This window comes from Pristiophorus japonicus, chromosome 22 (genome assembly GCF_044704955.1).
Source record: "Pristiophorus japonicus isolate sPriJap1 chromosome 22, sPriJap1.hap1, whole genome shotgun sequence".
In the NCBI taxonomy this organism is placed as follows: Eukaryota; Metazoa; Chordata; class Chondrichthyes; family Pristiophoridae; genus Pristiophorus; species Pristiophorus japonicus.
In genome coordinates, this window is record NC_091998.1 from 64,726,460 (window position 1) to 64,751,856 (window position 25,397).

Genomic DNA, 25,397 nt, shown 5'->3' on the forward strand with positions numbered 1-25,397 from the left:
AAACTGTGGTCAGTGAATAATGATCTGGAACTGAAACCCTGGCTAGTTATCCCCCCCTCCCCCACAATCCAACCCATGGATGGTAAAACCAATTGTGATGATATAACTTCCACCCAGGCTAGATCCGTTAACTCAGCATGGATAGGGGTTCACACCCGGGATAATCCAGGTCTGGCACAACTCGTCAAACCTCATCGTATGCTGCACTTACCGGCTGACTGGGGGTCCTAAAATTTCGGTGAGTGGCAGTGCCTGCTCTGTCCAGGATGATTGACCTTCAGATGTGTGAAATATTTGTGTGGGACGTGCTTCTGTGGGTGTGTTTTGTGTCAGCGGTGCTCAGTGAGCCAGAAGGTTGTGGGTTCAAGTCCCACTCCAGGGGCTTGAGCGCATAAATCTAGGCTGACACTCCCAGTGCAGTGCTGAGGGAGTGCCGCACTGTCGGAGGGGTAGTACTGAGGGAGTGCCGCACTGTCGGAGGGGTAGTACCGAGGGAGTGCCGCACTGTCGGAGGTGTCGACGATCGGATGAGACGTTAAACCGAGGCCCTGTCTGCTCTCTCAGGTGGATGTAAAAGATCCCACGGCACTATTTCAAAAAAGAGCAGGGCAGTAATCCCCGGTGTCCTGGGGCCAATATTTATCCCTCAATCAACCTAATAAAAACAGATTATCTGGTCATTATTGCTGTTTGTGGGAGCTTGCTGTGCGCAAATTGGCTGCCGTGTTTCCCACATTACAACAGTGACCACGCTGCAAAAGTACTTCATTGGCTGTAAAGCGCTTTGGGATGTCCGGTGGTCGTGAAAGGCGCTATATAAATCCAAGTCTTTCTTTTCTTCGCTCTTTAGTTGGGCTTGCCCTCCACCTGTCCGAATATCTCCTTACCTGGCTCCTTGTCAAATTCTGTTTGGTGACGCTCCCGTGAAGCGCCTTGGGACATTTTACTAAGTTAAAGGCGCTATATAAATGCAAGCTGTTTGTTGCACAGATTACAAACTTGCAAAATGGAAAGGTGAGGGTTTTGCAGAGCAGTAACCCTGTCTTGCACTGCAATTTTTGGCAGGTTTGTCTTGTGATGGACCATCCTGGGATGGATTTGCAACATCACTATAAAATGTTGATTTATTTTTTGGCAATTGTAAACGGAGGGTTATTTTTCTGCCGCTTTTATGGACGTTTGTGAGCGGGTTAATGATTTAAGTTGCTCGTCACGTGCCAGTGAATCTCGGTGGCCAGATGCATTCGGAGTGAGAGAGTAAGAGAGTGCAGGGGACCGCGGACAGTGACATTCCTTGCAACCCTCTCTCTCTGCAGCTCCTCCAATCTTTGCTGCTTCAACCTCCCAGGATTTGTGCTCAAGGTTCTGCAAAGGCTTGGGGCGCCAGGAACTTCCTCCCAGCTGCGAGAAGACGAAAGGTTGACGCCAGGACCCGAAGTTCTGGACTCCTGGTCAGTTTCCCGACTCTTGGAAATTGACCCGAGCGATTGCTGGGGACAAAGGGGTGGCATGTAAGTTGCAATGGACTGGGGGAGTCCCATACTCAGGCTCTGGGAGTAACCAGGACTGCTCGGAGCGTGGGTGATGTTTCCTAGTTCCTGGGATCTTGCCGTGCGGCCAAGATGTCAGGGTTGACGCCGGAGAGCAGCAACAACAACAACAACAGCAACAGCAGCTGCGTGGGGCAGGTCCTGGGTCTCCAGCCCGCGGAGAAACTCTTCATCGGGGTGGTCTTGACCCTGATCACCGCCGGCACGGTGGTGGGCAACATCCTGGCCGTGATCTCGGTGTGCCTGGTGAAGAAGCTGAGGCAGCCCTCCAACTATCTGCTGGTCTCCCTGGCGGGGGCCGATCTCTCGGTGGCCCTGGCTGTCATGCCCTTCGTGATCGTCACCGATCTCACCGGTGGGGAATGGCTGTTCGGGGAAGTCTTCTGTGATATCTTCATCGCCATGGACGTGGTGTGCTGCACTGCATCCATCATGACTTTGTGCATGATTAGTGTGGACAGGTAAAGGGGGGTTTCCTGAGCTTTTACCTCCATCCCTTTCCTTCCCAGCCCAACTGAACCCTTGCGGGAGCTGCATTTTCAATGGAACAATTTAATCGAAATAATGTCTAATTTATTTTATTCGTTTGCGGGATGTGGGCGTCGCTGGCAAGGCCGGCATTTATTGCCCATCCTTAACTGCCCTTGAGAAGGTGGTGGTGAGCTGCCTTGTACAACTAAGTATCTCGCTGGGCCATTTCAGAGGGCAGTTAAGAGTCAACCACATTGTTGTGGTCTGGAGTCACATATCGGCCAGACCCGGAAGGGCGGCAGATTTCCTAAAGGACATTAGTGAACCCGATGGGTTCTTATGACAATCCGATTGTTTCATGATCACCATTACAGAGACTGATGAGACTGGACAGGTTAGATGCAGGAAGAATGTTCCTGATGTTGGGGAAGTCCAGAACCAGGGGTCACAGTCTAAGGATAAGGGGTAAGCCATTTAGGACCGAGATGAGGAGAAACTTCTTCACTCAGAGAGTGGTTAACCTGTGGAATTCCCTACCGCAGAGAGTTGTTGAGGCCAGTTCATTGGATATATTCAAAAGGGAGTTAGATGTGGCCCTTACGGCTAAAGGGATCAAGGGGTATGGAGAGAAAGCAGGAAAGGGGTACTGAGGGAATGATCAGCCATGATCATATTGAATGGCGGTGCAGGCTCGAAGGGCTGAATGGCCTACTCCTGCACCTATTTTCTATGTTTCTATGACCGGGTAAGGGCGGCAGATTTCTTTCCCTGAAGGACATTAGTGAACCCGATGGGTTCTTATGACAATCCGATTGTATCATGGTCACCATTACAGATACTAGCTAGTAACAAATCATGTTACTTGGAGTAATTGAAATCCCCATCGAAGGTAACGGATCGCTGTAAGTTTATTAAAAAGGCGTCAATTGAGATTGGATGACTGCTTATGTTCATGTAGATCTGTATTCACTCTAAATTGCTCCAGCGTTTACAGTCTTTGCCGATTAACATTCCCGCTGGTTGAAATTTCTTCGTACTGTGATTTGATCAATCAATATTTCTTATTCCCAGTTGTACCCTATACTTGACAAATACCGAAGGTCCCAGGTTTTCAAACTGGAGCCTTCAGATCTCACGGGGCCAACAGAGAGATCCCAGGGACTGGACTGGGTCATCAGATGTCGATTTCATTTTCCCAGTTTCTCCATCTCCGTCACATCTGTTCTGACACTGCCACTTTCCACACCAGTGTTTCCGCTATGTCTTTCTTGTTCCTCAACCGAGGATTCCCCTCCACCATGATGGACAGGGCCCTCGACCGTGTCCATCCCATTTCCCGCACTTCTACTCTCGTCTCTTGCTACTCCCTCCCACCAACCACACCACCAGCCTTCGCATTCAAAGGATCATCCTCCGGCATTTCCGTCCACTTCCAGTGCGATCCCACCCCTCCCCTCTTCTTTCAGCAATCCGAAGGGACTGTTCCCTCCGTGACACCCTGATCCACTCCTCAATCACCCTCTCTCCGTCTCACGGCACCTTCCCGTGCAAGTGCAGGAGATTCAACACCTACCCTTTTTACCCCTCTACCCACCATCCAGGGCCCCAAACACTCCTTCCAGGCGAAGCAGCAATTTATTTGTACTTTTGTCACTGTAGTATACCGTATTCACTGCTCACGCTGCAGTGTCCTCTACACTGGGGAGACTAAACACTGATTGGGCGATCACTTTGCAGAACACTTCCATTCAGTCCGCAAGCGTGACCCCGAGCTTCCGGTCACCTGTCACTTTAATTCCCCGCTCCACTCCCACTCTGACCTCTCCGTCCTCGGCCTCCTACACTGTTCCAATGAAACCCAACGCAAGCTCGAGGAACATCTTTATATTAGGCTTCTGGACTCAACATTGAGTTCAACTATTTCAGATCAGACCCACCTCTCCCATTTTGTCGGACGGCAGCTGTGTAATGGTTCTGCTGTGGCCATTTCCACCTCCTCTAGACCCTTCTTTTGTTTCTGTACTTGTCCCATTGCCATCCCATTTTGTCTCTCACCATCGTCCCTTTTGTCTCTCAAATCTCTCCTGCCTTCCACCCTGTCACGGACCTTCCCTTTTGCTCTTTCCTCCTCTCTTCCCCTTTCACTGCCTCTTGAAGTTGCTTAAAACCTGTTACATCGCCAACTTCTTCCAGTTCTGACGCATTAACTCTGTTTCTCTCTCCACTGATGCGGCCTGACCTGCTGAGCATTTTGTGTTTATATCATCAGTTATCTGTTGGGTCATCTATTTATTTCCTGTATTTATTGACTTACTAATATGTTGTTTTGGTTTTTGTACACTCAACAAACAATTCTACAGTGCAAGCACGGTTTCCTGTAACTAGCTGACATTGCCTGATTTGGGGGGGTGGGGAAGCGAGGGGAATGTGAGGGGGAGGGGGAAAGCGAGGGGGGAAGCGAGGAGGGGTGGGGGGGAAGCGAGGAGGGGTGGGGGGAGATGCGAGGAGGGGTGGGGGGGAAGCGAGGAGGGGTGGGGGGGATGCGAGGAGGGGTGGGGGGGAAGCGAGGAGCGGTGGGGGGGATGCGAGGAGGGGTGGGGGGGAAGCGAGGAGCGGTGGGAGGGATGCGAGGAGGGGTGGGGGGGAAGCGAGGAGGGGCAGTGGGGGGGAAGCGAGGAGGGGCAGTGGGGGGGAAGCGAGGAGCGGTGGGGGGGATGCGAGGAGGGGTGGGGGGGAAGCGAGGAGGGGCAGTGGGGGGGAAGCGAGGAGCGGTGGGAGGGATGCGAGGAGGGGTGGGGGGGAAGCGAGGAGCGGTGGGGGGGATGCGAGGAGGGGTGGGGGGGAAGCGAGGAGGGGCAGTGGGGGGGAAGCGAGGAGGGGCAGTGGGGGGGAAGCGAGGAGCGGTGGGGGGGATGCGAGGAGGGGTGGGGGGGAAGCGAGGAGGGGCAGTGGGGGGGAAGCGAGGAGATGTGGGGGGATGTGAGGAGGGGTGGGGGGGAAGCGAGGAGGGTTAGCGAGAGGGGGCATTGGGGGTGAGGAGGAAAGCGAGGAGGGGGGTGAGGAGGAAAGCGAGGGGAGGGGGAGGAGGAAAGTGAGGGGGTGAGGAGGAAAGCGAGGGGAGGGTGAGGAGGAAAGCGAGGGGAGGGGGAGGAGGAAAGCGAGGGGGGGAGGAGGAAAGCGAGGGGAGGGTGAGGAGGAAAGCGAGGGGGTGGAGGAGGAAAGCAGGGAGGCGGCGGGTGTATCTATCAGGATTTCGGGAGGTCACCTCATAGTAACGTTTGACAACCGCTTTCGAGCATCACTGTCGTGCCTCGAGATTCCTGCATGCAGATTTGAAAGGCTGCATGTTGTCTTTTAGTTATTCTTTGATTATTCTTCGACTGCTCTTGGAATTTGCTTGTTTTGCCAGCGATTTCTGCAACTATTCTCCCGCTCTTCCTCTGTAACTTCAGCAGAAACCTGAAGAAAAAGTACCACGATTTTGCACCTTTTCGCCAGAGTTTCTGCATATCTTTCCCTCTTGAGGGGGAACCCGCGCAGAAATCTATGCCATTGTATCGCTAGCTTTTCTTCTTTTTCCTGTTAAAATAATCAACATTTAAATTGTTCTTTACTTAACATTACTGAAACCTGATTATTTTATCATTCCCAGTGGCTTTGAATAGTTGGCTGGCCTCCCACATTCTACCCGACATAAACTAGAGGTGATCCAAAACTCGGCAGCCCGTGTCCTAACTCGCACCAAGTCCCGCTCACCCATCACCCACTGTGCTCGCTGACCTACATTGGTTCCTGGTTAAGCAACGCCTTGATTTCAAAATTCTCGTCCTTGTTTTCAAATCCCTCCATGGTCTCGCCCCTCCCTATCTCTGTAATCTCCTCCAGCCCCACAACCCCCCCGAGATGTCTGCGCTCCTCTAATTCTGCCCCCCTGAGCATCCCTGATTATAATCGCTCAACCATCGGTGGCCGTGCCTTCTGTTGCCTGGGCCCCAAGCTCTGGAACTCCCTCCCTAAACCTCTCCGCCTCTCTACCTCTCTTTCCTCCTTGAAGACGCTCCTTAAAACCTACCTCTTTGACCAAGCATTTGGTCATCTCTGCTAATTTCTCCTTCTGTGTCAAATTTTTGTTTTATGACTTTCCTCTGAAGTGCCTTGGAACGTTTTGCTATGTTAAGGCGCTATATAAATACAAGTTGTTGTTGTTAAAGGTTACACCTCCCGGTTGCTATGGAAGGCACTGCCCTGCCAATGGACTGAGGTTTGGGCTGTGTTGCAGCTTCCTGCCCATTAACAGTGTGATAGGGAATAGCGAATCCCATGATATCCCTCGCACTATAGTGCCTGCTCTGTCCAGGTTGATTGTCCTTGTCAGCTTCGGATGTGTGAACTATTTGTGTAAGGTGTGCTTCTGCGGGTGTGTGATTCATGTCAGCCGTGGCTCAGTGGGTAGCACTCTCGCCTCTGAGTCAGAAGGTTGTGGGTTCGAGTCCCACTCCAGAGACTTGAGCACAGAAATCTAGGCTGACACTCCCAGTGCAGTGCTGAGGGAGTGCCGCACTGTCGGAGGTGCCGTCTTTCAGATGAGACGTTAAACCGAGGCCCCCTCTGCTCCCTCAGGTGGATGTAAAAGATTACTCGCCACTGTTTCGAAGAAGAGCAGGGGGAATTATCCCCAGTGTCTTGGCCAATATTTATCCCTCAATCAACATCACTAAAACACGATGGTCATTATCAGGTTGCTGTTTGTGGGAGCTTGCTGTGCGCAAATCAACTGCCGCATTTCCCATTTTATAACAGTGACTGCAGGTCAAAAAATAAGTACTTCGTACTTATAAGTAAAGCATTTTGGGATGTCCGATGGTTGTGAAAGGCGCTATATAAATGCAAGTCTTTCTTTCCCCAGCATACTTCTTTTTATATTCTTTTCTTTCTCTGCTTCAACTTTGTCCATTGATTCTCACTTTCCCTCTCTCTCTTACCCCCCCTACTCCCCATCTTCTTTAATATTGAATCTCTTTTATTTTCTGTCTGATTACTTGGTCTTCTCTCTTGATGTAGTATCTGGTGCACATACAAGCCATGCAGTGGGAGGCAGTGGCAGAACCCAGGCCTGAGATGGAGCAACAAAGCCTGGAGCTTGAGAACGTGGCCATGATGGATTGGGGAGTGAGTCTTGACGTGGCTGGGGCAGGGAGCACTGGGCACCTGTGTGCGACCAACATCAACCAGCCCCTGATACAGAATCCGGAAAAATGACACGGAAGAGCATGCGGCGTAAAGGCAGAGCAGTTTAAAAACATTGGGAGCGCCCAACTGATTGATGGCAACTCCAGAAATGGAGCAAAAAGCGTGCTGTACTGTATGTGGGCAATGCTGCTCATGTCCTCTCATCCAAACTAGCTCTGGATTCTGCAAGAATGTGATGTTGTGAAAAATTGTCACAGAGATTAGCAAAAAATGCCATCAAAACTACCCACCTATTTGCAGTTATAAAGAGTTGATTCCGATCTCTGTGCTCCTGTAATTCTGCCCTCTTGTGTATCTCCGATTTCCATCGCTCCACATTGGCGGCTGTGCCTTCCGTTGCCTAGGCGCTAAGCCCTGGAATTCCCTCCCTAAACCGTTTCATCTCTCTCCCTCTCTCTCCCTCCTGTAAGATGTTCAATAAAACCTGTAACCAAGCTTTTGGTCACCTGTCCCAATAGCTCCTTGTTTAGATCAGTGTCACATTTTGCTCCTGTGTAGCACCTTGGAACATTTTACTACATTAAAGGCGCTATATAAATGCAAGTTATAGTTGAGGCTCCCCTACGGCACCAAATTAAAAGAACGTCTCTGGTCTAAGTAAGACCAGGCCTCTGCGGGGCCAAGCTGCTGGGGTTATTGGGAAATCAGGCTGGTATATTTGTGTTTAGCGTAATTGTACTTTTCAGAACTGTTAAATTTTTCATGTCATTCTTGCGTTGTAAATGTTATGGTCAGTCATGGTCATAGCAATGTCATTTCATAGAAACATAGAAACATAGAAAATTGCTGCAGGAGTAGGCCATTCGGCCCTTCGAGCCTGCACCACCATTCAATAAGATCATGGCTGATCATTCACCTCAGTACCCCTTTCCTGCTTTCTCTCTATACCCCTTGATCCCTTTAGCCGTAAGGGCCATATCTAACTCCCTCTTGAATATATCCAATGAACTGGCATCACCAACTCTCTGCGGCAGGGAGTTCCACAGGTTAACAACTCTCTGAGTGAAGAAGTTTCTCCTTATCTCAGTCCTAAATGGCCTGCCCCTTTTCCTAAGTCTGTGTCCCCTGGTTCTGGACTTCCCCAACATTGGGAACATTTCTACCCGCATCTAACCTGTCCTGTCCCGTCAGAATCTTATATGTTTCTATGAGATCCCCTCTCATCCTTCTAAACTCCAGTGTATAAAGGCCCCTGTTGATCCAGTCTCTCCTCATATGTCACTCTCGCCATCCTGGGAATCAGTCTGGTGAACCTTCGCTTTCAACCCATAGTGTCAGCTGTGGCTCAGTGGGCAGCACACTCTCCTCTGGGGTCAGAAGGTTGTGGGTTCAGGTCCCACTGCAGAGACTTGAGCACATAAATCCAGGCTGACGCTCCCAGTGCAGTGCTGAGGGAGTGCCACACTGTTAGAGGTGCCGTCTTTCAGCTGCGACATTAAACCGAGGCCCTGTTTGCTCTCTCAGATGGACGTAAATGATCCCATGGCACTATTTCGAAGAAGAGCAGCGGAGCTATTCCCGGTGTCCTGGGGCCAATATTTATTCCTAAATCAACATCACTAAAACAGATTACCTGGTCATTATCTCATTACTGTTTATGGGAGCTTGTTGCAAGCAAGTTAGCTGCTACATTTCGTACATTACAACAGTACTTTGGGACATCCGGTGTTCGTGAAAGGTACCATATAAATACAAGTTTTTTTTTTTGAAGCTTGGGGTTGAAATGGTGTAGATTGTAGAAGGAAGGTAAGGCAGCCAAAAGTAAGGGGTGCCACAGTTTTGAGGTCCTGGTTAAGAATGGGTCGGAGTAAGATACAATGAGTTGAATCAGGGAATAGGGAGGTTATGTGGTCTGATGTATTTGGACTTCAGGAGGAATAAGAGAGGAATTCTTATGGTCATAGTATCGATAAAACTGAAAAAAGGTGGCGATTGAGAGAGGTTACAGGTTAGAGTGTAAGAATAGACAGGTCAAGCAAAAGTCAAGGAAGAGTACATGAAGATGTGGTGTATGTTATGTTCAGAATAAATGCACAGGAATGTATCGCAAGCTCAAACTGTTGTGTCCTTGGTCTCTTTATTCAGACTCCAGAGTGGAGAAGCAGCGTGGTGAGTCACCTTTTATACCTGCTTGCCCCAGGGTGCACAGGTGACCCTTAGGTCTCCCACAGGTGTGCCCCCTAGTGGTAAGTCTTACATTTTGGTGAGGTTTACATACATACATAACAGTGTATGTATAATTTTAAATACGCTGCCTGGCAATGAAATTCTTAAAACTAAAATGTTGTAGTCCCAAGTAATGTCTGTAAAAGATTTTACTAAGAATCATGGCAACCCACCTTATCTTAGTCACTGTTGCTCTGGACAATGTCCTGTCTCTTAAAGAAATTAGCCTGTTGAGGTAAGCTGCTCATGGCTGAGCAGACTCATCTCCCTCCAGTCTAAACTCATCAAGCTAACAATAGCCAATCAAACCTATCTTCGCTGACCTTGTTATACAACATTAAACAACGTCACATTTTGAGGATCCAGGTACAGGGATCGGGCTGGTACTGATTACAAGATCAGTATAAGTACAGGTCCAAGGCCCCGTCTGCTCTCTCAGGTGGACGTAAAAGATCTCACGGCACTATTTTTCAAGAAGAGCAGGGGAGTTCTCCTGGACCAATATTTATCCCTCAATCAACATAACAAAAAACAGATTATCTGATCATTATCAAATTGCTGGGAGCTTGCTGCATGCAAATTGGCTGCTGTTGTTTCCTACATTACAACAGTGACTACAATTCAAAAAGTACTTCATTGGTTATAAAGTGCTTTCTGGCGTCCGGTGATCATGAAAGGCGCTATATAAATGCAAGTCTTTTCAGGTGATTGTAAGGGTCAGTAGTAGAGGAGAAGAGAATAGTGGTCGGGTTACGACTGAACTCAAGAAGGGAGCAGGGGAATATCGTTCTGGTCTTGCAGCTATCACCTGAGCGTTGTAATTGTCTTCATTTGTGCTTGGTTTGATTACCTCAATAAAGAATCTCGTCACCATTCACAACGTATCAAGGGTTGGATTTTATACAAGAGGTTCGAGAAAGGCTTTTTTAAATTCATTCCTGGGATGTGGGCGTCGCTGCCAAGGCCGGCATTTATTGCCCATCCCTAATTTCCCCTTGAGAAGGTGGTGGTGAGCCGCCTTCTTGAACCGCTGCAGTCCGTGTGGTGAAGGTGCTCCCACAGTGCTGTTAGGGAGGGAGTTCCAGGATTGTGACACAGCAACGATGAAGGAACGGCCGATATATTTCCAAGTCAGGATGGTGTGTGAGTTGATGGGGAACTTGCAGGTGATGGTGTTCTAATGCGCCTTCTAATCTTGTCCTTCTCGATGGAAGAGTTCGAGGCCTATCAGACAATGAGCTTCTCCCTTCGGGCCCCTACAGGCCTTCTCTGACCACAAACCTGGATAGTATTGAAAGTGAGTTTTGGAAATCTTAAAGAAAATGCCAGTGAAATATAAATTTGATCTTGGTCTTTGAAGAAGAATTTGTCTCTGCAATGTGCCAGAAGCCTGTAATAAACTGAGAACAGCAGGAATGCAAAGTGTCCCCAGATCAGAGTGGGCAAGTTTACAGTAACATATAATTTTGATGCAGCCACCATCACTGGAAAAGTGACTTTATGCATTGACTGCAGCAGCTTAACTGCTGAAGTGACTCCGAGATGAGAGGATTCCAGACAGAATTTAGATAATGTAATAGTGCCTACGGCGAAGGGCTAAAATGGCTATTACTGAAGAAGCAATTAGATTAGGATTAATGGATGCCTGAGGGTGACTGCCAAATGGAGATCGAATGAAGGAGTTCAGACAACACCATCATCCAGGAAAGCACAGCTTCAATATTTTTATAACTTTTCATCTGAAGCCCTAGATAAGATTTCTGGCTGTCGTCAAGTATCCATTACCTCTGCGAGGGGATTCCTCAACATTTCAGCCAAGGACATTTGCTTTTTATATTGTATTGTAAAGATTATGTAGGAAATAGTTTTGTTCGATTTATGTTGCAGAAGTTGTTCGCACAGACTGACGGGGAGAGTGCTGGTGAGTGATGATGGCTGCATTAAAACACCTGCAATCACTTGTTACACAAATTTATCGAGCATTTAGAATTTACAGTTCTATTCATAGTGTTCTCCTCTGAAATGATTCCCGGTAATATTCGATGTTGTTGCTGTACTGCGGCTTGTCTGTTGATTCAGTTCGTGGACCCTATTGACTTGAATTGATAACCCATGCTGCACCTGCCCTGGGAGTGTTTGATGGGACAGTGTAGAGGGAGCTTTACTCTGTATCTAACCCCCTGTACCTACCCTGGGAGTGTTTGATGGGACAGTGTAGAGGGAGATTTACTCTGTATCTAACCCGTGCTGTACCTGCCCTGGGAGTGTTTGATGGGACAGTGTAGAGGGAGCTTTACTCTGTATCTAACCCCGTGCTATACCTGCCCTGGGAGTGTTTGATGGGACAGTGTAGAGGGAGCTTTACTCTGTATCTAACCCCGTGCTATACCTGCCCTGGGAGTGTTTGATGGGACAGTGTAGAGGGAGCTTTACTCTGTATCTAACCCGTGCTGTACCTGCCCTGGGAGTGTTTGATGGGACAGTGTAGAGGGAGCTTTACTCTGTATCTAACCCCGTGCTGTACCTGCCCTGGGAGTGTTTGATGGGACAGTGTAGTACAGCACAGTTTGCCACAGAGTAAAGCTCCCTTCATACAGCACCAACAATAAGCACCCAGCAAATTAATAGCATTGTATCCTTTGATTATTATGTGTACTGACCTGTATTTGAGAGGAGTTATTGCCCTTGTTACTGTGTCACGAGCAAAGCAAGCATAACGGACTTGTTCCAACTTGTCACAACATGTCGCTGGCTGTGTCGGTTATCACAGTGTGGGGGAATTAAAAAGCTGCTGTACAAATATGAGGATGTGTAAACAAATCAAGCTGTGTACTGGATACTTATCTATTGTCACATTACCGGTGTTCTGTATCACATAATGCCACATAATAGACCAATGAATAAGGTCAGAGCATGTGGAGTCAGGGGACATGTAGCAGAATGGATAGCTATCTGGCTGCAAGGCAGAGAGTGAGGGTTAAGGTGACTTACAGGTGTGACTTCCGCAGTGCAGAATGTTCCGGAATCCTGACACCAGGCTGATCACCGGCGTGGTCATCCAGAAACCGGAAAATGTTCTGAAATCCAGACTCCCCCGCCTTGGCCCGACCTCTGACGGTCCGACCTCCGGCGGCCCGACCGACCCCCCCTCCCCACTCCCTCCCCCCCCCCCCACGACCTCCGGCGGCCCGACCGACCCCCCTCCCCTACCTACCTTGGCCCAGGCAAATACGTTCTGAAATATCCGGAATCCGGAATGGCCTCGGTCCTGAGGTTTCTGGATTTTGGACGTCACACCTGTATTCATAAGAAATAGGAGCAGGAGTAGGCCATACGGCCCCTCGAGCCTGCTCCGCCATTCCATAGATCATGGCTGAAGTTGTACATCGTCTATATGTTCCCACCCGATCTTCATATCTCTTGATTCCCTTAGTGTCCAAAAATCTATTGATTTCAGTCTTGAATATACTCATCGACTCAGCATCCACAGCCCTCTGGGGTAGAGAATTCCAAGGATTCGTAGTCCTCTCAGTGAAGAAATTTCTCCTCATCTCTGTCCTAAATCTCAGTCCTCTTATCCTGAGACTGTGCCCCCTAGTCCTAGAATCTTAAGCCAGGAGAAACTGGGGAAGTCCTCTTTGAATTACATTGGAGTTTCAATGAGATCACCTCCCATTCTTCCTAACTCCAGAGAATATCGGCCCATTCTACTCAATCTTTCCTCATAGGACAGACCTCTCATCCCAGGAATCAGTCTGGTGAACATTTGTTGCACCGAATCTAAGGCAAGTATATCCTTCCTTAATAAGGAGACCAGGACTGTGCACAGTACTCCAGATGTACTAGTTAACATACAACAACAACTTGTATTTATATTGTAAAGTGGATAACTTCACATTTCTCCACATTATTCTCCATCTGCCACCTTTTTGTCCAACGACTTCACCGGTCAATAGCCCTTTGCAACCTTTTTACATCCTCCTCACGGCTTACTTTCCCACCTAGTTGTCTCAACAAACTTGGATACATTACGCTCAGTCCCCTCATCTAATTCATTGATATAGATTGTGAATAGCTGAGGCCCCAGCACTGATCCGTGCGGCACCCCACTAGTTACACCCTGCCATCCTGAAAATGACCCGCTTATTCCTACTCTCTGTTTTCTGTCTTTTAACCAATCCTCAACCCATGCCAGTATATTACTCCAATCCCATGAGCCCTAATCTTGTGTAACAACCTATTGTGTGACAGTTTACCGAACGCCTTATGAAAATCCAAATATACTCCATCCACTGGTTTCCCTTTATCTACCCTGCTAATTACACCCTCAAAAAAACTCTTAGATTTGTCAAACACAATTTCCTTTTCATAAAACCATGTAGTGTCTGCCTAATCATATTATGATTTTCCAAGTGACCAGTTACGACATCCATAATAATTTTCCCCACTATAGAGGTCAGGCTGAAGTCCCCTGCTTTCTTTCTCCTTCATTTCTTGAACAGCGAGGTTGTATTTGTTACCTTCCAATCCATGGGGACCCTTCTAGGATCTAGGGAATTCTAGAAGATCAAAACTAATGCATCTACTATCTCTGTAGCCACCTCTTTGGGGATTTGTCAACTTTTAGTCCCGTTAATTTTTCCAGTACTTTTTCTTTACTAATATTAATTACTTTAAGTTCCTCACTCTCATTAAACCCTTGATTCCACGCAATTCCTGGTATGTTCTTTGTGTCTTCTACAGTGAAGATAGATACAAAATATTTGTTTAACTTTTGCCATTATCTTATTCTCCATTATAATTTCTCCTTCCTCTGCCTCTCGGGGACCCATGTTTACTTTTGATCTTTTTTTACCTACTTGTAAAAGCTCTATATTTCTTGATAGTTTGCTCTCATTCTATATTCTACCTCTTTATCAATTTTTTGGTCATCCTTTGCTGATTTTAAAACCCTCCCAATCCTCAGGCGTACTACTATTTTTGGCAACATTGTAAGCATCTTCTTTTAATCTAATGCTTTCCTTCTCTCTAGCTAGCCATCCTTGTATTACTTTTCCAGTTGAGTTTTTATTCCTCAAGCGAATGTATATTCATTGAGAATTATGAATTATTTCTTAAATATTTGAAATTGCTTATCTACCAGCATATCTTTTAATCTAATTTCCCAATCCACCTTGGCCAATATCACTCCTTATAACTCCGTAATTGGCTTCATTTAAATTTAAAACCCTAGTTTCGGATTTAACTATGTCACTCTCAAACTCAATATGAAATTGTATCATATTATGATCACTCTTCCTCAAAGGATCCTTTACTGTAAGATTACTAATTAATCTTGTCTCATTACACAATACCAGATCTAAAATAACCTGTTCCCTCGTTGGTTCTTTGTCATATTGATCGAGAAAATTCTCTTGAATGTGTTCCATGAACTTGTCCTCCAAGCTACTTTTGCCAATTTGGTTTGCCCAGTCTATATGGAGATTAAAGTCCCCCAGGATTATTGCATTGCCCTTGTTACATGCTCCTCTAATTTCCTGATCAATACTCTGTCCAACACAATGATTACTGTTAGGGGGGTCCTATAAACTACTCCCATCAGTGTTTTCTGCCCTTGGCTCCACCCATACTGATTCTACATCCTGATTTTCTGGGCTAAGATACTTTCTCACTACTGCCGTTTATCTCCGCCTTTATTATCAGGGTTAACCCCAAGTCTATTTCCATTTTACCTATGTTTTGTAAGAGTCAAGTATCCTGGAATATTTAGTTTCCAACCTTCGTCACCCTGCAACCACATCTCAGTAATGGCTACTAGATCAACCCCATTTATCTCTATTTGTGCCATTGATTTTAGCTATATTGCTACAAATAATTCATGCATTCAAATGTAGTACCTTTTAATTTGAACTTGTTATTTTTTTCCCTTATGTGACCTTCGTCACTAATGCCCTATTACCATTATTAAACTCTTTGGGGGAGAAATTCATGTGATTAGCGCCACCAGATGGCGCTAAAATGCCGTTCAGCTGATGGTGATCCCAGCAGCGTACACGACATATCCGTCTTTCCGGTAGCGCTGCCGGTAGCGAAACCCAATTGCCGGCGACATCGCAATCACAGAGACCATGACGTCGATGAGTGTGCAACGCTCGCTTGACGCCCGATCTTCCAACTTCGTTTTGGCCATTGAGCTTACCGGCTGGAGAAAGCGACGACAGGTTGAGATGGCGTACAGCAGCAGGTAGCCGGCTCCAACGATTCTAACTTAAAGGGATCATCATCGATCACTCACACCTGATTGGGGTTTGAAGTTTGAGTCGCTGTGTACTATTTTCGAGTTTTCTTTAGTTATTTCAAGGTTATTTGATATCGGAGTGTTTTGGCAAGTCAAAAAACGCCTTCATTATTTTCTATACGCTTTAAACTAAATGCTTGCTAAAAGTCATGGAGGTTGTACTGGCAGTCAACTTCGCCCTCCAGCATCTACGGCGGAGAGAGCAGAGGCAGCGAGAATGACAGGAACATGTGCTCAGAGGGAGGAGGAAGGTCATCATATTTGACCCTGAAATGAGCTTTCAACCACATATCCGCAGCATAATGAAGACCGCCTATTTCCACCTATGTAACATCGCCCGTCTCCAGCCGTGACTCAGTTCATCCGCTGCTGAAATCTTCATCCATGCCTTTGTTACCTCTTAGACTTGACTATTCCAACGCACCCGAAACTAGAGGTGATCCAAAACTCGGCAGCCCGTGTCCTAACTTGCACCAAGTCCCGTACATCCATCACCCCTGTGCTCACTGACCTACATTGGCTTCCAGTTAAACAACGCCTCGATTTCAAAATTCTCATCCTTATTTTCAAATCCCATCATGGCCTTGCCCCTCCCTATCTCTGTAATCTCCTCCAGCCTCACTATCCCCCAAGATGTCGGCGCTCCTCAAATTCTGCCCTCTTGAGCATCCCTGATTATAATCGCTCAACCATTGGTGGCTGTGCCTTCTGTTGCCTGGGCCCCAAGCTCTGGAACTCGCTCCCTAAACCTCTCCGCCTCTCTACCTCTCTTTCCTCCTTCAAGACGCTCCTTAAATCCTACCTCTTTAAACAAGCTTTTGGTCATCTGCCGTAATTTCTACTTCTGCGGCTTGGTGTCAAATTGCTTTATCTCAGAATACTCCTGTGAAGCGCCTTGGGACATTTCACTACGTTAAAGGCGCTGTATAAATACAAGTTGTTGTTGTGAGGGAAGGGGTGCAGGAAGGCAGAAATGCATTCCACACATTCACCGCCCTCTGAGAGAAGAAATTCCTCCTCATCTCTGTTTTAAATGGGCGACCCCTTAGTCTGAATCTATGCCCCCCCCCCCAGTTCTAGATTTCCCCACGAGGGGAAACATCCTCTCTGCATCTACCCCCTCAGGATCTTATAGCTTTCAATAAAATCACCTTCTCATTTTTCTAAACGCCAATGAGCGATTAAATGCCAAAAGTTGTGAGGCAAAAGGCGATGGTAATGGGACAAGTTCAGAAACAAAAGCTGGGTGCAGAGGAGGTATAAATAACAGTAGCAAAATCATTATCAGCAACTGCTGTCCGAAAAGATGGTGTTTAATCGTGTTCTCCAGTGTTCTGTTCAATGACAAGAAGAGATGCAAATAATCCCAGCTGGTTCCCAGGCCCGGAGGGATCCATTGCGGCTCTCTGGGCTGGCTGCGTTGCTCTGGGCTTCTGAACGTTTCGCCGGTTAAGAGGAAACTGTCCCATTCTTGCGCTATTCGGCCACCTCGGGCTGTGCCGAAGCACAACAGCATGTGCAGTTGCACCTTTACTGAGGCCACGTATTGAGGTGTTTGCCCACTTCTCATCTTTCAGCCTTCATCCCTGTTTCCCCAAGTTTGGTTTTCGGCCCAATAAATGGTAGGCCGGGTGACCTTGACGGCATTTTCATTTGTGGCGTCCTAGCAACTGCTGCCTTACCTGGCTTTGGGCTGTCTCTTGACCTGGGTGTTTGTCATTCTCGAGTCTTTGTTCGTGCATTTCCCCTTTGCTCCATATTCAGTCTCTGGCTCAAATGCTTGAGCAAAGCAGCCTGGGATACTTACCCAATTTAAGCCGTTTTACAATATTCCATTTTAACCCGTTTTAAATCAGGTTTTTGTTTATTCGTTCCTGGGATGTAGGCATCGCTGGCAAGGCCGGCATTTATTGCCCATCCCTAATTGCCCCTTGAGAAGGTGGTGGTGAGCTGCCTTCTTGAACCGCTGCAGTCCGTGTGGTGAAGGTGCTCCCACAGTGCTGTTAGGGAGGGAGTTCCAGGATTGTGACCCAGCGACGATAAAGGAACGGCCGATATATTTCCAAGTCAGGATGGTGTGTGACTGGGAGGGGAACGTGGAGGTGGTGGTGTTCCCATGTGCCTGCTGCCCTTGTCCTTCTAGGTGGTAGAGGTCGCGGGTTTGGGAGGTGCTGCTGAAGAAGCCTTGGCGAGTTGCTGCAGTGCATCTTGTAGATGGTACACACTGCAGCCACAGTGCGCCGGTGGTGGAGGGAGTGAATGTTGAAGGTGGGGGATGGGGAGCCGATCAAGCGGCTGCTTTGTCCTGGATGGTGTCGAGCTTCTTGAGTGTTGTTGGAGCTGCACTCATCCAGGGAAGTGGAGAGTATTCCATCACACTCCTGACTTGTGCCTTGTAGATGGTGGAAAGGCTTTGGGGAGTCAGGAGGTGGCGTTTGATTGCTACGCATTGAGCTGTTATTTATGGGGTGTGCGGCAGCACATTGAGGGCCGCTTACAATTAACAAATAAAGTTTGAGTTCCGCTTGCTGTTACGTGCTCGGATTCCGGGAATCCAGCATCAGCAAGCCGGAAAGTTGCCTTGGCACTAACTCTGGCTTCCCCATCCAGCAGCACAATTGTTTGTGTCCGATTTATCATTCTGATGCCAAGATAAACGATTGAAATAAATGTACTGCAAATACAAAGATCTGGCAAACCGGCACAAATCTCCGGAATCTAGTCAAAGCTGCTGCACTCCGTGTAGGTCTTGTTTATAAGAACATAAGAAATAGGAACAGGAGTCGGCCATTCGGCCCCTCGAGCCTGCACCGCCATTTAATAACATCATGGCTGATCCGATCATGGACTCAGCTTCACTTCCCCGCCCGCTCTCCATAATCTCTTATCCCCTTAACGGTTAAGAAACTGTCTATTTCTTTCTTAAATTTATTCAATGTTCCAGCTTCCACAGCTCTCTGAGGCAGCGAATTCAGCAGATTTACAACCCTCTAAGAGAAGAAATTTCTCCTTATCTCAGTTTTAAATGGACGGCCCCTTATTCTGAGACTATGCCCCCTAGTTCTAGTCTCCCCCATCAGTGGAAACATCCTCTCTGCATCCACCTGGTCAAGCCCCCTCATTATCTTATACGTTTCAATCATTGGGTATTGCTACCCAGGTTTCAGAGGCCGATCCCTGGTCAGTGTCCTCAGTGTGGCCTGTGTACTCTGCTCCTTTCCTGGTATCCCACGATTTCTCCGATTCATTCTTGTACTCGATCTCTCCTCCATGTATCACCCCCCCCCACCCCACTGCGCACTCTTCCCCCCCCCCCCCGTGCTCTGCCACCCCCTGCGCTCTCCCTCCCCCCCCCCGCGCGCGCTCTCCCCCCCCCCCCCTCCGCGCTCTTTCCCCCCCCCCGCGCTCTCCATCCCCGTGCTCTGCTCCCTCCCCCGCGTTCTCCCCCCCCCCCAGCACACACTCCCCCCCCCCCCTGCGCTCTCCCCCCCCCATTCCGTGCTCTTTCCCCCCCTCCCGCGCTCTCCACCCCCGCGCTCTCCCCCCCCCACCCCCCGCGCTCTCCATCCCCGTGCTCTGCTCCCTCCCCCGCGCTCTCCCCCCCCCCCGCGCTCTTTCCCCCCCCCCGCGCTCTCCATCCCCGTGCTCTGCTCCCTCCCCCGCGTTCTCCCGCCCCCCCAGCACACACTCCCCCCCCCCCCCCCTGCGCTCTCCCCCCCCCCCGCGCTCTTTCCCCCCCCCCCGCGCTCTCCATCCCCGTGCTCTGCTCCCTCCCCCGCGTTCTCCCGCCCCCCCCAGCACACACTCCCCCCCCCCCCCCCCCTGCGCTCTCCCCCCACCACTCCGTGCTCTTCCCCCCCGCGCGCTCTCCACCCCCGCGCTCTTTCCCCCCCCCCCGCGCTCTCCATCCCCGTGCTCTGCTCCCTCCCCCGCGCTCTCCCCCCCCCCCGCGCTCTTTCCCCCCCCCCCGCGCTCTCCATCCCCGTGCTCTGCTCCCTCCCCCGCGTTCTCCCGCCCCCCCCAGCACACACTCCCCCCCCCCCCCCTGCGCTCTCCCCCCCCCCCGCGCTCTTTCCCCCCCCCCCGCGCTCTCCATCCCCGTGCTCTGCTCCCTCCCCCTGCGCTCTCCCCCCCCCCCGCGCTCTTTCCCCCCCCCCCCCCCCCGCGCTCTCCCCCCACCACTCCGTGCTCTTCCCCCCCCGCGCGCTCTCCACCCCCGCGCTCTCCCCCCCCCCCGCGCTCTCCATCCCCGTGCTCTGCTCCCTCCCCCACGCTCTCCCCCCCCCCCCCCGCGCTCTCCCCACCCCGTCCTCTCTCCCCCCACCCCGCGCTCTTCCCCCCTCCACCCCCCGCACTCTTCCCCCCCCCGCGCGCTCTTTCCACCCCCCCCGCGCTCTCTTCGCCCCCCCCCGCACTCTTCCCCCCACGCTCTTTCCCCCCTCGCCACGCTCTCTCTTCCCCCCCCCCCCCGCGCTCCCTCCCCCCGTGCTCTGCCACCCCCCGCGCTCCTTCCCACCCCCCCCCACACTCCTCCCCCCACCTCTCTTCTCTCCCACGCAGTTCATTAGATATATTCAAGAGGGAGTTAGATGTGGCCCTTACGGCTAAAGGGATCAGTGGGTATGGAGAGAAAGCAGGAATGGGGTACTGAGGGAATGATCAGCCATGATCTTATTGAATGGTGGTGCAGGCTCAAAGGGCCGAATGGCCTACTCCTGCCCCTATTTTCTATGTTTCTATGTTTCGATGTTACTTCTCCCCGATTGTTAACTGTATTTAATCCGGGATGTTGTTGCCTTCCTCAGATATTTGGGAATAACCAAGCCCCTTACCTACCCAGCGAGGCAGAGTGGGTGCTTGATGGCCAAGATGGTTGTGGGTGTGTGGATTTCTTCGGCCTCCTTGACCCTGCCCCCGTTCTTCGGCTGGGCCCGGAACGTGAATGGGAACAACGTCTGCCTCATCAGCCAGGACTTTGGCTACACGGTCTATTCCACACTGGCAGCCTTCTATATCCCCACGGCCGTCATGCTCATCATGTACTACAAGATTTTCAGGGCGGCCAAGAAGTGTGCGGCCAGCCACCGATTTGCCAGCTTCCCAGAGGACCCGGGTGGCGCCGGGGATTGCAAGGCGCGGCTCGGTCAGGCCTGCCCGTCTTTCTCCAGGCTTCTGCGAGGTAGGGAGAGGAGAATCTTGGTTTTCAAAGGCGAGGACAAAGCTGCCACCACCTTGGGGATACTAGTCGGCGTCTTCACCATCTGCTGGCTGCCCTTCTTCATCCAGTCGACAGCCAGGCCCTTTATCTGTGGCATTGAGTGCAGCTGTATCCCCATCTGGTTGGAGAGGGCACTGCTATGGCTGGGCTACACCAATTCCTTGATGAACCCTTTCATCTACGCATTTTTCAATCGAGACTTGAGGACAATCTACAAGGACCTCCTGAGATGTCGGTGCAGGAATATAAACCGGAGGCTTTCGGCAGTCTGGGTGCAGCAAGCTCTCAAGGTCTGATGACCCGGGGATTGCAAACTGCAAAAGGAAATAGAAAGACTTGCATTTATATAGCGCCTTTCACGACAACCGGACGCCCCAAAGCGCTTTACAGCCAGTGAAGTACTTTTGGAGTGTAGTCACTGTTGTAATGTGGGAAACGCAGCAGCCAATTTGCGCACAGCAAGCTCCCACACACAGCAATGTGATAATGACCAGATAATCTGTTTATTTGTTATGTTGATTGAGGGACAAATGTTGGCCAGGACACCGAGGGGGTAACCCCCCTGCTCTTCTTCAAAATAGTGCCGTGGGATCTTTTACATCCAGCTGATAGAGCAGACAGGGCCTCGGTTTAACGTTTCATCCGAACGACGGCACCTCCAACAGTGCAGCACTCCCCCAGTTTTGCACTGGAATGTCAGCCTAAATTTTTGTGCTCAAGTCCCTGGAGGGGGACTTGAACCCACAACCTTCTGACTCAGAGACGAGAGCGCTGCCCACTGAGACACAGCAGACACTAACCAAATAATATTATGTTGCAATATTCAGCTATTTATATTGTATATGACAATAGAAGCATATGAACCCAGAGGGTGAGAGTGGGTTCCTGGTGGTGGGGTGACCTCACTAAAGGGCATCCTGGTGATGACATTCTCAGCTTTTAGTTTTGCACTTTCCTCTCCTGAAGGTGCTAACTTGTGCCGGGAAATGGCTCGGTGGGCACCACCATACTCTCTTCTCAAATGTAGTAGTCTAGGGTTGTTCAACCAGGGGAGTGTTTGATGGGACAGTGTAGAGGGAGCTTTACTCTGTATCTAACCCATGTTGTACCTGCCCTGAGAGTGTTTGATGGGACAGTGTAGAGGGAGTTTTACTTTGTATCTAACCCGTGCTGTACCTGTCCTGGGAGTGTTTGATGGGACAGTGTAGAGGGAGCTTTACTCTGTATCTAACTCCCTGTACCTGCCCTGGGAGTGTTTGATGGGATAGTGAGAGGGAGCTTTACTCTGTATCTAACCCCGTGCTGTACCTGCCCTGAGAGTGTTTGATGGGACAGTGTAGAGGGAGCTTTACTCTGTATCTAACCCCGTGCTGTACCTGCCCTGGGAGTGTTTGATGGGACAGTGTAGAGGGAGCTTTACTCTGTATCTAACCCCGTGCTGTACCTGCCCTGGGAGTGTTTGATGGGACACTGTAGCGAGTATGTTACTCTACCTAACTGGTGGCTGTAGCTGTGACGTTCCTGAGAGAAGTGACGTTACTATAACCGCCCCCCCCAGAGGAATGGGGTAAACAGGAATATTCAACCATTAAGCTGTTTACCTGCATGTCTCCTGCCAGAGTTTGGCTGAGAATCTGGGAGAACCCATGTGGAATTTCAGAGCCCACTCTCTGGGCCAAGGGTACAGCTGTATTTTACTACAGCCATGTTCCTATATAAAAGGAGTTGTAATTCTGTTTAGCTCGAAATTGTGGTGCGGATCCCACCATCCCAGCTCCAAACGACTTCATCAAAACTATGCGTGCTATTGTATAGCTCCGAACTACAGGTCGGGCCACACGCTGACTACACTGCTGTGTGAAACAGCCGCGTCTTATGGACGTTGCCCCATTGGAGCCAACTCACAACAAGACCATCGATCCACTGGGAGCCATTCCGAGACAGAGGTGGAGCTTGATGAAAAGTGCGTCAGTGGCATCTGGGCGGAATCCGATCTGTTGGCCCAGCAAACGCGGAGTTCCTCACCCCAGTCTGTCGCTCTGCAAGCATTGAGCAAGTGTCTGCTACATACCCAGAGATGTTGGGAGAGCACAACTGTTGTGTGAGCTCACTGAACGAACATTTCGCTGGGGAGGGAGGCTGAAAGATGTGTTTATAGAGAAAACAGGGCTCTACTAGGAGAATGACAGAAATGTGACTCTTTAAAATACTTGTGTGTGTGTGTGTACTTCAAACCCATGCAACATCTTTTTATAAATAAGCTTGTTATAACAAATATGCAATGGATTAAGAATTTCTAGAATAAACTTCTAAACATAGTCATTACTGCCTGTTTTCTGGCAGTTTTTGGGCAGTAAACAGAATAAAATGGGACGAGACGTCCCATTAGTTCCACCACTGGTGTAACATCACCACCCCCATTATGTCTTTAGATGCTCTGATAATGACTCCACGAGACAAAGTATTGCACTTGAACTGTAGTGACCTTAGTCCATTTAATATAACTCCAGAGTGTGGATACCACAAGGTGGACCCCCTTTTATACCTGGGTACCTGTGGTGTACAGGTGACCCCTGGGACTCCACCAGTTGCACCCTCTGGTGGTGCCAGCATAGTGTATACAGTGTGAACCTTGTTGATGGTACCTCCGGTAAACAAGTCTCCATCTTATGCAGCTAGACATGCCCGAGGAGGGGGGGAGGGGAGGGGGGGGAGAGGGGGGGGGGAGGGGCGGGTCAGGACGAAGAGGAGCATTGAACAAGACGCTCAACAGCCAGAGAAAGGAGAGCACAGCTTTAGCCCAGTGTGAATACAAGTTCTCAATAAAGCCATTTCACACCTACAAGCCCCAACAGCTCCTCAATGAGCTCCATTCCTTTACTGACTAGCATTCAGCAAAGAGGGCCTGGAAATCTATCGGCATTCGGGCAACTACTTCTCAACACTGACCCGACCCTTTGCCCCAGCTGCCTTATTTGCTCAAGCTGTTCGTCTGCTGATTCTACGAGGTGCTCCCTGAGTGAGATGTGGGTAGGAAAGTGAGTGGGTAGGAATGTGAGTGGGTAGGGGTTGCGTGGATGAGCTAGGGGAGTAGGTAGGAGAGTGAGTGGGTGAGGGAGGGAGAGGTAGGGGGGGTGAGTGGGTGAGGGAGGGTGTGGTAGGGGGGTGAGTGTGTGAGGGAGGGAATGGATAGGAGAGGGAGAGGGTAGGGGGGTGAGTGGGTGAGGGAGGGAGTGGGTAGGAGGGTGAGTGGGTGAGGGAGGGAGTGGGTAGGGAGGTGAAGGAGGGAGGCTGGAAGGTTCCTCTGGAGATTTAGAAGCCTGAGGTGACTCTTGTCTCGGGGAAGCTGCTGTCTCTAAAGTCCAGCTTTCGGCCACCGTTCCCTCAGCTTCGAGGGAATCCAGGCTCGTGCGTGAAGCTCCCTCGTGTGCAGGCATTAGAGGGGCTGAGGGACACGGGGCCATTGTCACTCTCCGGAGAGATAGAGGCATTGCGCCAACTCCTTGCAGCCCATCGGTGCAGGGCTCCGGCCCAGAGATATCCCTCGCACCGTGTCCTCTCGCTCAATTGTCCCATCAGGTCTTCACTGCCCTGTGAAAGGCTCCTGATCAAAGCATCTCGTGAAGCAGAGGAAGCTGTCAATCCGGAAAGAGGGACAGGGAGTAAAATCAGAGACTTCAAAAAATGTTCTGCGTCATACATTGTGAATGTACTTTCTTGGAAGCCCAATAAAATTATTTAAAACATCTGAGAATTGGGGGAGTGAATCAATTCTTGTGCAGTCATGCTTTTTATGGTTATAATCTCGCTGCGGTACTGAGGATTGTGTAAGAGACTCCTCAAGTCCTTTCTCGGTATTGCACACCACTCTCAGTCCAGCTTCATATCAGAGCGCTCCTGGAATTGGCCTGAGGGAATGGTCAGTATCTTCCACCCTGTGTTGTGCAAAGTGCGGGGAAAGTCACAATCTCCGATCCTGCAACGGTAGCAGAGCCTGCACGTTCCGTCCTGACTTGGGGATATATCGGCCATTCCTTCATCCTCGCTGGGTCACAATCCTAGAACACCTCGACTTCAAAATTCTCATCCTTATTTTCAAATCCTTCCCTGGCCTCACCCCTCCAGCTCCACAACCCCCCGAGATGTCTGCGTTCCTCTAATTCTGCCCTCCTGAGCATCCCTGATTATAATCGCTCAACCATCGGTGGCCGTGCCTTTAGTTGCCTGGGCCCCAAGCTCTGGAACTCCCTCCTAAAACGTATCCGCCTCTCCACCTATAAGAACATAAGAACATAAGAATTAGGAACAGGAGTAGGCCATCTAGCCCCTCGAGCCTGCTCCGCCATTCAACAAGATCATGGCTGATCTGGCCGTGGACTCGGCTCCACTTACCCGCCCTCTCCCCATAACCCTTAATTCCCTTATTGGTTAAAAATCTATCTAT

General features: G+C 49.8%; 1 protein-coding gene across 1 annotated transcript; it reads left to right on the top strand.

Moving 5' to 3' along the window:
- The first annotated feature begins 1,622 nt into the window (after nucleotides 1-1,622).
- On the top strand, nucleotides 1,623-21,249 carry LOC139234657 (5-hydroxytryptamine receptor 7-like). Its single transcript, XM_070865338.1, has 2 exons — nucleotides 1,623-2,011; nucleotides 20,541-21,249. The coding sequence occupies exons 1-2, from the start codon at nucleotides 1,623-1,625 to the stop codon at nucleotides 21,247-21,249; spliced, it is 1,098 nt and encodes a 365-aa protein (XP_070721439.1).
- Nucleotides 21,250-25,397: the final 4,148 nt, after the last annotated feature.